Genomic DNA, 12,612 nt, shown 5'->3' on the forward strand with positions numbered 1-12,612 from the left:
CCTGGCAGAGGGTTGGGTTGAGGCTGCGCTTGGAGCAGGTGGCACTGCAAGGGGGGCCTATGGCGAATTTTGGGATGGCTGTAACCCACATCATAGCTCCCCCCACCCCAGCACCACCACCACCTGCAGCCCTGGCCCAACCCGCCGCTGGAAAGAGCCTGGCACCACCCTCCGGTCCCAGTCTACAGCGGCAGCCCGCCCTCACCCCATGCACAGATCTGGGGGGCACACATCCGCCATGGCTCCCCCAGGGATGTGCGCAGCGGTGAGATCTGCCCTCCCCTCCTCACGTCCCTCCAGGCAAGCCTCGCATAGCTCCATCCTGCACCCCACCCCGGCTGGGCAGCACCTCACCCTGCCCCAGCCCATCTCTCATTGCAAGGGGCCTCGAGCTGCCCCGCCACGGCCCTCTTCCCCCCTCCAAAACAGACTTACCAGCCAGACACTTCTCTCCAAGATGCCAGGCTGCATATTGAAAATTGAATCCGTAATGGCTGATATGGCTCATTAATAATCGGCCATCACTACGGGCCCAAAAAATCTTTATCGGTGTACCCCTATCTAAAATAGCGGTGTAGACAAAACCAAGAGGGTTGTTATCAAGTTTTGATTTTCATCTAGGAAAAATGTATAAATGTATCTGGACTCCTTACATTTATTCAAAACACCTTTCGTTAAGCAAGCCTACAAATCTCACTTCATAAATCTACTGGATACAAAAAAATCATGGACTTAATATAGACATTGGATTTATGACACACTACAACTAACTGGTCATCTGACAACCCAGGTAATCTGCCTCTGTCTGACCACTCGCATTCCCTTCATACATTTCCCTCCTTTCCCCCCTCCCCTCCGATCTCTATCCACTGTCTTCCTAACTTCCACATTTTCACAGACATGCCTGTTATAAATGTGTTTCTTTTCTACCTTAGAGAACACACATCAGCAGCCTCCCATTGTCCGACAAAAGGTGTTTGTGCCTGAATGCTTGCAAAGAACTGTTTTCCAACTTTTTAGTTGGTCTAACAAAAGATATCACAGCAACCCAAAGAACTTTGCTTGCCCATGTCCTTAGACCAACACAGCTACAACCAACAATCCTTCATCCCACAGAAACATTTCATTTGTCAGACAAAACCAATGGTCTGGCAAAGACTATTATTGCATTTTCAGTAACACTTCAGGAAAAGAAAATGATCTTTTTAACACTGTTAAATCACTATAAAATTGAGCTCCAAATGTTATTAAACCTGCATTTCATCCTAGAATCCCTTGTAGAGATGAATTCCGTAGAATGACTATACCCTGGGTGCAATTATCGTGCCCGAATTTTCTTCATAGAAACCTTACAACATGGAAACACTGCTTTCATGCTTAAAGCGAAAACATACATAAAGCACTGAATGCGTGCCTGCCAGATGCAGTGCCTTTGAGATGCCCGCAGCATTTCCTTTTATTTGAGCCACTTATAGCAGTCCAACTGCTTAGTCTCATTTCAAAGCAATTATTTTAAAAATTGCAAGCGGTTGTATCAGGCTGCTTAGAACTTCCTCTTATCTTTCCAGAAAGAAAAACATATACTCAGTTAAGAGTAAAGGAAACTGAGATGAGAGTACAGGGCAGAGGAAATGAAGATGCAAGTTTTGTACACCTGCTGTGACAGTGGTACTATATTAGGACCAGATTCTGCCATCTTGACAATCGGCAAAAAGCAGTTTTGTGCATAAGTTCTCTGAACAAAGCCAAACAAATTGAAAACAGATGATGTACCACAGTTAGCCCCAGGTGAAAGATTTGGTTTGCATAATCAGCTTCTTCAGAATCTTAGCGTAAATCAACTAAACAACTTTCTAGCCTTCATAGCTGTAGAGAACCTTTCAAGTCTGAGCCAAATGCAAAAAGAGTGATGTGAATCTGCGGAGGCAGAATGGATAACTGCCTTTTTTTTTTTTTTTTTTTTTTTTTTTTTTTTTTTTTTAATATATGGGATTTGAAAGGCTCTCTAGGCAGCTGCAAAGACTATAAAACTGCTTCTTTTGTTTATGCTAAGATTCAGAAGCTGAACTCACAATGCAACCCAAATGTTTCCTATGGGCTAAATTTGGTATGTCACCAGCATTCGACTCCCAAAGGATGGAATTTCCTTTGGGTCATTCTAACTGCTCACAATGGTGCACAAGGACTTAGTCATCTTGCTTTATTTTACCAAGATCTGATCCTATCTATTTTACCCACATTTTATCCTGCTTCTGGGGCCTCTTCTTTAAGCTCTTGCTCTCTACTAAGTTTAATTGCATCTCTCTCCATTTTATCTTCCCTCTCCAAAAGCCTCTGCTCGCCCCCCATTCTTGCTGCCCTACAATCCCTGGGTCTCTAATGGGTCATTTGGACTGGAGAATTCAAGGCAGCCAGACATAATGCTAGCCACATCATTCCTAGGAAAGATGCAAGGAGTCCAGATACTTTTCTTCTACATTTATTCACCCCACAGAAACATTCCATTTGCCAGACAAGACCAATGGCCTGACAAAAATGGTTATTGCAGATTTCACCTAGGTTAAATGAGTCGTTCCCAGAAGTGACCAACCCTCTGAATTTCTACTGCCAATGTTCAAAAGTTCCTTTTCTTTAAAGTCTGCAGGTCAGGGAGGAGGGGGAAAAACAGTCAAACCTTAATAACCAATCCCAGGCTTTAGCAGTGTGAATGGAAAAATTCCAAGTATCCAACCGCAAATAATTACTTCAATGAAATTATTATTTTTTTTAAATGAACCCAAAACTGCCCACTTCTTGCGAGAGACAGCAAAATACGTTCTAGCCCTCCTGGCTTCAAAGTCATAGGAGCAAATGCTGCCAAATTTGGCAACGTTTTCAATGCCAGAACTACCAGACCCAACCCAAGGGCTGGTTTATTTCAGCCCAGCTGCAGAGAGATGAGCGTGGGCGTTTAAAGCCGCGTTTGCCCGCACCCGGCTGCGGCGCGCACTGAAAGAACCGCGAAGCTTTGCTGGCGGCGCCGCCCCGGGACGCCCCTTGCTCGCCCGCCCGCCCGCCCCGCGCTGCCGCACGCACCCTGGGCGCTGTCCCCAGTGCGGATGACGACGGGCACCAGCGCGGCCATGGCCCTGCTCGCGAGGACCGGGACTGGCCACACACTGCGAACCACCCGCCCCCGGGCTGAGCGAATCGACTTCCTCAGCGGTTGGAACTCCCCCCACCCACTAGCGGAGCGGATTGGCCGGCGCTGTGGGGGGAGACTCAATCACGTTGGGCGCAAGAGTTCGCGCTGTCCCCCACAAGGCGGAATTGGCTCCACCCGGTTACGTGTGGTAGAAACAGAGCAGCTCAGCCCCTCCCCGCCCAAGAATAGAGCATTCCACTCTCCCCACCCAGGGGGCTGGGCCCAGTGCTTTTGCCGCGAAATGCGGCCGAGGGCGGGCGATACCATTCTCTCAGAAGGGGGCTGAGATGGGACTGCCCAATATCCCGATACAGCCGCCTCTCTCTGGCTAGATGCAAGCACCGAGGCAGACTTGCGTTTTGCCTTGTCTCCGCCGAGGGGGCAGATTCACAGCCATCCCCCCTCAAAAAAATTCCGTTATTCACAGCTGGAACCTAGATTCCTCCCCCCCGTAGTCCGGAGTTGGGCTCTCCCACTCAGCCATTGGTGGGAAAGCGCGCGAGATCCTTCCCACGTGATCTCCGTGGCGCGGAATTGTCTGGGCGCTCGGGGCTGTGGTGCTGGCAGAACAGTGTGGGGACGAGCGCGTGGTTTCCTCCCGGGTCCTGACGTCCCCCGTGCAGGGTAGCAGCGGCTGCCGGCGGAGACGAGAGCAGCGTCATGTCCTCGCCCGCCTCCACCCCGAGGCGCCGCGGCAAGCGCGGCCGCGCCAGCGCCCCCGCCACGCGTAAGTGCGGGCCCTTCCCTGGGGGGGCGGGGGACGACGACATACTCGGCCTCAGCTGCACGGGGTGGGGAAAAGAGCCGACCCAGTGTTATCCGGTGTACGATAATTATCGCATTTGTACCGTAATTTCACGATCCAAGAATAGTAAATGCGATCGCAACGTACGATGGTATCGTTTGCAGCCGTGTTGGTCTAAGGCAGGGGCAGGCAATTATTTTGGGCAGAGGGCCGCTTACTGAGTTTTGGCAAGCTATCGAGGGCCGCACGACAGGCAGCCCAGGGCAGATTAATATTTAATTTTATAAATTTTTTAGGGACCCCGTGGGCTGGAGAGAATGGTCTTGTGGGCTGCATCTGGCCCCCAGGCTGCATTTTTGCCCACCCCTGGTCTAAGGACTTGGGCAGACAAGGTTTTTTGGGTAAATGTGATATCATTTATTAGACCAAATCAAATAGTTAGAAAAATTCTTATATGCAATCTTTTGGGTGTAAATACCCTTTGCCTCCACATCCACAATTCAGAAAGGAGGTGGAGAAGCTTGAAAGAGTCCAGAGGAGAGCCATGCGATGATTAGAGGGCGAGAGAGTAGGCCTAATGAAGAGAGGTTGACAGCTATGGGACTCTTCAGCCTGGAGAAGCGTAGGTTCACAGGGGACCTGGTGGCAGCCTACAAGTACATAAGGGGTGTACATCAGGATCTGGGGGAACGCCTGTTCACCAGAGCACCCCAAGGGATGACAAAGTCCAACTGTCACAAACTCCTGCAAAACCGTTTCAGGCTGGACATAAGGAAAAACTTCTTTGCTGTCCAAGCCCCCAAGGCCTGGAATAGATTCTCCCCAGAGGTGGTGCAACTCTAGACGTATTCAAGAAGAGTTTGGATGCTTATCTTGCTGGGATCTTTTGACCCCAGCTGACTTCCTGCCCCTTGGGCAGGGGTCTGAACCTGATGATCTTACGAGGTCTCTTCCAGCCCAAATGTCTATGAATCTATGAAATATTTTTTCAGTGTGTGATAGTTTTTCAGCAAATACGATGATTTTAAGCTTCCAATATGATAACTTCATATTTAAGACCTGGCTGCGCTGACTCTGCCCCCCCACATTCCCCTACCCTGTCCATTCCCTTCACTTGTTGGGAGGGAGGGAGCTCTTTGCAATGGGGTCCCGTGACAACCAGCACCTGCCCTGCAGGCTCTCTGCCTCAGCTTGTGTTGGGGTTCTGAGCCAGGAGCAGAACATGCCCCCAGAGTGCTTCAGCACTGGGTTTTTCCAGCCAGAAGCGTAGAATCTGCTCCTTGCTTGTCTGGGACCCACACACTCTCTCCCAGGGCACTGGAGCAAAGCAAGCTGGGATTGTGGAGGTCAGCTCTGCCTTGGCTGCCTGCACAGATGTGCTGTCTCTTCAGAGGGGAGACCTTTCATTCAAGTTGTTTCCAAGTAATTTTTCTTCCTGAGCAGTCGCTTTTACTCTGGAAGAAAAGTTACAAACTTTTGTACACTTGTAGCTTTTCCTTAGAGATCAGGGACTCTCTCTGGAGACGGTGAACATCTGTTCAAGCCCTTGACTTGCAGGGCCAAAAGGTTGAGCACCCCTGTCTTGGCAGAGTATGAACATTCTAAAAGCACCAAATATCTTTTAATATTTAGGATACAGCTTAAGAATTTGGGATCTTTCAAATGATTAAATGTTAAGCAAAGTATTAACAGTTCTTTTTGTGCGTGTATAAGTTTGCATGGACTCCATCTAAATTAGGAGTCAGTAGCCTTCTGGAATGGCCTGCCAGCGCTATCATGGGTGATTGATTCCCATCTGCAGCACTCCAGACCTCACTGTTCTGTGTCAAGGGCTTAGTTTTAAGGGGCTGGCACATTCACTATGTCTCTTTCCCCTTGCCTTCGCAGGCCCAATCTGACTGGTGAAATAGCTACTTATCAGCTTTATTTCTGTTGTAGCACACGCTGAAGATGCTCAGTCGCCTCCTTCTGAAAAACGTAGAGCAGATGACTCTACATCCACTGGAGACCTGCAGCCAATGCCAACTTCTCCAGCAGCTGATATACAAAGTCCTAATGCTCAAGATGTTCTGTTTTCCAGTCCAACACAATTCCGCCATTCAGGTACTCTCATCTTTGTCGCCTTAATATGTACAAGGAACAAAATGCTTATATTGTCGATTTGTTAAAGTTGGCTTTTACATTGTAAATTACCAAAGACTTTTCTTTCAAAACAAACAAACCAGGATTGTTTCTTATTTGCAGTTAGTGCTGGCTCAACTTAGCAAACCAATTATTTTATCACTCAAAAAATAGGTCAGTTAATGTAGAAGGGAGGGTACATTTGCACATTATAGATTAACTAAACCAAAGTTGCCTAAGCTTTTGTAAGCAGCAGTAGCTTGCTTCATCCAATGCTGAGAAGGGCTAGCTTTTGGTGGGTTGACTGACAAAAAATATATTTCAGAGTAAAACTATACTCGCTGATAATATGAAGTGCACTTAATTATAACTTCTTCTTTGTAGCAATTCCACTTGATTTTGATATCAGCTCACCTCTGACATATGGCACTCCCAGTTCTAGAGTGGAGGGTACTCCAAGGAGTGGTGTAAGAGGTACTCCAGTTAGGCAGAGGCCAGATCTTGGATCTGCCCGTAAAGGGAGAGAGGTGGACTTGCATTCTGATGGGGTAAGTAAATGTTCTGGGGTTTACAGATACTTTTTTCTGAAGACAGAAATGTTGTTCCTAGTGATAGTTTTTAATTTTCCTTCACACAGCCAACAGAGGATGCAGTGGCAAATGAACAGTCTCTTGGACAAAAGCTTGTGATTTGGGGAACAGATGTGAATGTCACCTCATGCAAAGAAAAGTTTCAGGTAAGTTACAATCAGGTACAGGTGCCTCAGTTTTGGCATGAAAAAGAAATGCACCTTACTCGTAAGTGGTAGCTGAGTCTAATTAATAATTAGAATACTTGTGTTTAAAATTAATTTTAGTATACTTGAGGAACATTGTCACTTTTATGCATTTTAAAAGGAGAGAAAAACATGCTGCTTGGAATTTAATTTTTGCCAGTTCCATTATAGAGTTTTTTTTTGTGTTTTGTTTTTGTTTCCAGTTTCTGCCTTTCAGTACTCTAGCTCTGGAAGTTTCTAAAGACCTTTTCACGACCCAGGTTTCACAACCAGTATTCCATCCGTATTCTACTTGACCTGTCACCTGCCTTTTGATACGGTCTTCTTGAACTCTTGTTCTAACTTCAATTCCTGTTGTTTCTCCTGAATTTTCTTTCATCTCTTTAGTCAATCCTTCAGCATGCTCTCAGTATTCTCTTGACTTCCTAGCTCCACAGGTGTTGTCCTTTAATCTTTTTTTCTTTTTTCTCTACACTAGTGATTCATGGCCAGGGTGCCTTAAAAATCATTTGCTGCCTGTGTTAGCACTGTTAGGCGTATAAACATGACACAAGATAAACCCACAAGAGATCTCAAATAGGAATCCATAGTGTCAAAAGCATTCAGTCCTGTTTCGTTATCAAAAAGTAAGTGAAAACTAAGAGCTGGCATTTTGTAAGGGGTGTCTTAAGCCTAAAAAATTGTAGAGTAGTAGTTCTCAACCTTGTCTGGGTGACATTCCCAACCACAACTAGAACTACTATTTCTATCTTGAAGACTTGAGATATCTCTCTTACCCTCCTTTCTCTCCCCCTGTTTCAGAGTTGTTGCTATCATTTCAAACTAAAATCCCAGCCTTGTCTTGTGGATATTTATCCAAGTCCTCTCTACTGCCTCCTTTCTCACTAGCTATGAAGGACAGTCCTGCTGTCATGCAAGCCTGTACCCTGAATGTTATCTTCAACTTGGAACTTTGTAGTTCCTTGCATCCAGGCTTTCTGTAAATCTGCAGATTCTCTTTGTATAACATCTCTCACTTATTATCTGTTACACAGCCCTAACTCTTATCTCTCATCTTAATGACTGGAAATGTCCTTTCTCTGGCCTTGGCATATTTGGTCTTGCCTTGCTCATATATTTGCAGAATGATGCTGTAAGGTTCATTTCTCTAGCCTGTTGCTTTGAACATATCATTGCTCTCTGCATCCTTTTAATGGCTCCCTCTGTCGCATCATGTGTAAGATACTTAAATTCACTTTCAAGAAGACACTAGCCTTGTGTATTTGGTATCGAGATATCAACTCTTGATTCCATTTGACTTGGGATGACAGCCTGCTTCATTCCTGTAGGCCTGCCAGGACATGGCTCTGCAAGTGCTGGTTGAGGGGAGCAGATTAGCACTGTCTAGGTGGCAAGTTCAAAGTCAGGCTCCCACAACTTGGCATGCAGGAGCGAACTATGCACAGCTATGAACTTACCAATGCAGTTGGAGCCTGGATCCTAGGCTCCACCTGTGTTAGCAAATAGAAAAACCATGAATAGGATCTCATCCCTGATCTCAGAATTGCACGTCCTGCTGTGCACATGTGGCATGGCAGGATGTTCATTTGTTGGCATGACTGGGACTTGATTCCATTCCTCTAATATTTGCCAGGGGCCTAGTAGAGCAATGACTTGATAAAGCTTTTTATAATATTTGCTACATTTCAATACACACTTTCTGAAGTTACTGTTAGAATTAAGAAATTTTCACTGTGAGGAGTAGTTCGCTATTCTACAGGAATTTTTCTAACATCTTAGCTGGCAAAAAATGTTATTCAGTGAAGGAGTGAGTTGGCAGTGAAATACAATATTTATACCACTTACTGTATCTCTGTTCCTTTAGATTGGAGGCAGGCAGAGTCCAGCCCCCGGACTAAATCGGGCCTGCAGCAGACTCCATCTCCTAGCAGCGACTGCCCATGTCACTGCAGCTGGTTTCCATGGAGACCCAAGAAGCCGTGACGGCATAGGGCCAGGGTTTCCATGGAGAACTGATCCCAGCAACGTTGGCAGGGTGCATGACTGGATGGAGACCTGCTTTGGCAGGGCTAGGATCTTGCAGTGGTGACAGCATGGTCCGGAGCTGGGGCAGAGCTGCAATCTGCTGCCTGTATGGCCGTGCACCTGAGCAGCTCCCTACCCTGCCAGCGCTGCTGGGGCCAGTCTCCATGGAAGCGCTGGCCCTGCCCTGTCATGGCTTTGCCACTCCTGGGGTCTCCATGGAAACTGGCTACACAGACACAGGCAGGGGCTGCTGAAATGGAGTCTAAGCACTAGCCAGATCCACCCACCCCTGCTTTTAGATGCCACTAAATCTAACTATTTTTATTTTGTTTCAATGTTTAGAGATTTCTTCAGCATTTTATTGATCTGCTGGCTAAAGAGGAAGAGAATGTTGGGTTGGATCTTAATGAGCCACTCTATATGCAGCGACTTGAAGAGGTACCATGGTAGTAGTAAATAAACATACCTTAAGTTGTACGTGAAAATGCTGTGTATCTAACATTTTGTTTTTATACAATGTGCAGATCAATATGGTTGGAGAACCGTTCCTGAATGTAAATTGTGAGCACCTAAGATCATTTGATGCAAATCTATACAGACAGTTGGTCTGCTATCCACAAGTAAGATCAGTTTCATTTTCGGTTGTCAAAAGTCTTTCTTGAAGTCATTCAGTTTGTTTAGATTGCATTGTTAAAGCTCAGTTGTATTAGCTGCATAGTACAATGCTTAAGCACTTATTTAGATATGGTTGCATTGTGCATGCATACATGTTCAAATTTCTTCACAAAATGTATTATATGCAACTCGTTTTGAACCAGTCACTTGGTAGCTGCAGCTCCAGAACAAAAAATAAATGTGCCACTGATTCTTTATCAGCCTTTTTCTTTACAAGTTCTTGTTATTTGGCTAAATACCATTTTTAACAAGGGGCATCCCTACTACAGTTGCAGTCTCCAGAGGAACACACAAGATTTAACTGGCCAGTTCCGTTCCCTTTCTGAAAAGCAATGTTTAAATGTCATAGAGCTCTCACGGTTCATACTTCCTTATAATACCCCATGTCACACAACTTTTTTTTTTTTTTTTTGGTGATACAAAGCAGTAACCATTTTAATTCCAAATCTTCTTTTAAATGCCCCTGTCCTTTTAACACAGGAAGTTATCCCAACATTTGACATGGCTGCTAATGAAATCTTCTTTGATCGTTACCCTGACTCGATATTAGAACACCAGATTCAAGTAAGACCGTACAATGCATTGAAAACGAGGAACATGAGAAGTCTGAACCCTGAAGGTAAAGTGTGGAATGAAACTTGGAAATTTAGTAATTTTTTCAATAATAAAAGCAAAATACTTTGAGCAGCTATGAGAATATTAGATTAGTGCAGCATTTAGACTAGTAATATCTATGTTGTGTAATTGAGGTTAAATGTACCAGAGGCAATTTCAAGAAGCACCACGCAGTATAACGTATCCGTAAAGTCATTTAACTTTTGATAGTTAATGATGTGCTTTCATCTGGAAGTAGAAGGGTTTCAATCCCGCTGTAAACATTTGGATATAAGCCTTTTTTACCCACACTTTAATTATGCTGAAACATTCTGTCCATTTTATTTAAAAATTTAAATACAGCGTGTGCTTGGAGTCAGGCAGATAAGGCATTTCCATGCGATCTGTTATCATGTATCCCTTTCTATATTGCAGATATTGACCAACTTATTACCATTAGTGGTATGGTGATCAGAAGCTCCCAGCTAATTCCTGAGATGCAAGAAGCTTTCTTCAGGTGCCAGGTTTGCGCCTTTACCATGAGAGTAGAGATTGATCGTGGCCGGATTGCTGAACCATCAGCATGCAAGAACTGTAACACAACACACAGCATGGCACTGATTCATAATCGGTCCATGTTCTCAGATAAACAGATGGTACGTTGCTTGCCTTATGCCATTTAAAATGGAATAGGTGTTTTGCCAGCTAAAATTTTTTTTCATCCAGGTCTAATTATCACTATTGAAACATGCCTGTTTTTTAGTACTGAAAATATTGAAATGAAAAATTATTTACAGCTCTTTGAGGGAACATCTGAAATGATACAGCGCAAGATTCCTTTTTTAATAAACCATTCAGAGGGGGAAGACCTAGTGTTAATTTGGGAAAAAAGTTGATCAGTCCAATTACCTTCTTATTTACATGATTAAGTTTTCATGCTCAAAGCTTTCTAATATGTCTAGACCAGTGGTTCCAAAACTCTGACAGATTGTGCACAACCAATTGAAAACTATTCAGTATTAAGTATCACCAGCAAATTGTTGTCATATAAAGTAATTATAATAAATCTGTTAATGTGTACCACTGACAGGTTTGTCTTGAGTACCACTGGCGGTACCCATACCATAGATTGGGAACTGTTGGTCTAGACTAGACGTTCCCACACCTCAGAAAACTTGGCAGTGAGGAATGGTGGAAGCTCCACATACCTGGTGGAAGATCCAGCCTCACCTGCACCATTGCCCATACGGCAGGATCAGGACTGTCCTGCCCCCATGCATCCAGATTGGGCCAGGCTGCTCCCCATCTCCTTTCTCCTCCCTGCATGCCTGAATTAGGACCAAAACACTCTGCCCTACTTCCCCACATCTGCATGAGGGTTGCTCCACCCTCCCCATCCACTGTGTGTCCAGATAGTGACTGTTTCAGCCCCATCCCTGCTGTGTTCATACTGCGGCCACCACTGCCCCCATCCCTGCTCCGCATGTCCAGAGTGAGATTGGCCTGCTCTCCCCCACCTTCACATTGGGGCTGTCCTGCCCTCCCCCCATGTGTCCAATTCGGGGCCACCCTGTCCTTGCTCTTGGCAGATGGAACGACTGCCACTGTTGCCCCCACACCCTCCTGCAACTAGATCGGGTCCATCGGTTGGATTTGGCCTGTGGAGGGACCTGGCACTAGCCTGCAGGGCAAAAAGATTGTGCACTGCTGGTCTAGGCACATCTGACTAAATTAGCCATGTCTGTAAATCTCACTTGTTATACTTCTACCCACGTCAATAGTAACTAATACCCAATTTTTATTTAGTTGTGTCTTTCACCATCTTGTAGAACTTTAGTGTCTCTAGCATTTTGCAAAAAATGTGTACTTTTGAAAAAGTAAAACCTGTTTTGTCCACAAGTTTCTTTCTATTGAATGAAAGTTTACAAGTTGAATAATTTATAAAAATAACTAAGTTTTGGGTGTTTATTTGCTTTTTGTTAGATCAAATTGCAGGAGTCTCCGGAAGATATGCCAGCTGGCCAGACGCCTCATACCGTTGCACTATTTGCTCACAATGACCTTGTTGATAAGGTTCAGCCAGGTGACAGAGTTAATGTTACAGGTAAAAAGGAGGATTATTTAGTTTAAGTTTTTATATCTTCAATTTGTGTCCTCCTAATAAAGTGATGTGGCAAAGCTTGGAGCAAAGCCAGTTTGAGCAATTTATATGCTTCACAATTGATGATAAAAGCCCATGTTGGTCAAGGTAAGGATAGAATAGAAATATTGCTCAGTTTATATAGTAGCACAAATTTGTGGTATAAGATGATTTGAAACGTCCAAGTATTTTCCACCAATTAGCTAAGTAGTCCCACTTCCTAGTAGGCACTATCTTTGTGTGCTGAAGGAGTGCAAGAGATACTGTTTTTGTTTTATGTTTTTCCCTCCCCCCCCCCCCCCCCCAAAAAAAAAAAAAAAAAAAGAGTTTTTTCTAAAAAAAAAAAAATGATT

At 44.8% G+C, this 12,612-nt stretch overlaps 2 protein-coding genes across 3 annotated transcripts in view; one reads left to right on the forward strand and one right to left on the reverse strand.

The window, feature by feature from the left end:
* PRKDC (protein kinase, DNA-activated, catalytic polypeptide) overlaps window positions 1-3,124 on the reverse strand; it is a 123,501-nt gene extending 120,377 nt beyond the window's left edge. Inside the window, exon 1 of the mRNA XM_025201027.1 lies at window positions 3,076-3,124. Within this exon, the coding sequence (XP_025056812.1) occupies window positions 3,076-3,124 (49 nt within the window). The remainder of the gene's footprint in view (window positions 1-3,075) is intronic.
* Window positions 3,125-3,692: 568 nt separating this feature from the next.
* MCM4 (minichromosome maintenance complex component 4) overlaps window positions 3,693-12,612 on the forward strand; it is a 19,247-nt gene continuing 10,327 nt past the window's right edge. The window contains exons 1-9 of one of the 2 annotated variants that reach the window (XM_014518781.2): window positions 3,693-3,911; window positions 5,868-6,032; window positions 6,435-6,598; window positions 6,688-6,786; window positions 9,193-9,288; window positions 9,375-9,470; window positions 10,006-10,144; window positions 10,555-10,775; window positions 12,103-12,223. In XM_014518781.2, coding sequence (XP_014374267.1) covers window positions 3,845-3,911; window positions 5,868-6,032; window positions 6,435-6,598; window positions 6,688-6,786; window positions 9,193-9,288; window positions 9,375-9,470; window positions 10,006-10,144; window positions 10,555-10,775; window positions 12,103-12,223 — 1,168 coding nt within the window. In that variant the 5' untranslated portion in view covers window positions 3,693-3,844. Of the gene's footprint in view, window positions 3,912-5,816; window positions 6,033-6,434; window positions 6,599-6,687; window positions 6,787-9,192; window positions 9,289-9,374; window positions 9,471-10,005; window positions 10,145-10,554; window positions 10,776-12,102; window positions 12,224-12,612 lie in introns of both variants that reach the window. The other variant, XM_025201049.1, reaches the window with a different exon arrangement.

Source organism: Alligator sinensis, unplaced genomic scaffold (assembly GCF_000455745.1).
Source record: "Alligator sinensis unplaced genomic scaffold, ASM45574v1 scaffold615_1, whole genome shotgun sequence".
Lineage (NCBI taxonomy): Eukaryota > Metazoa > Chordata > Crocodylia > Alligatoridae > Alligator > Alligator sinensis.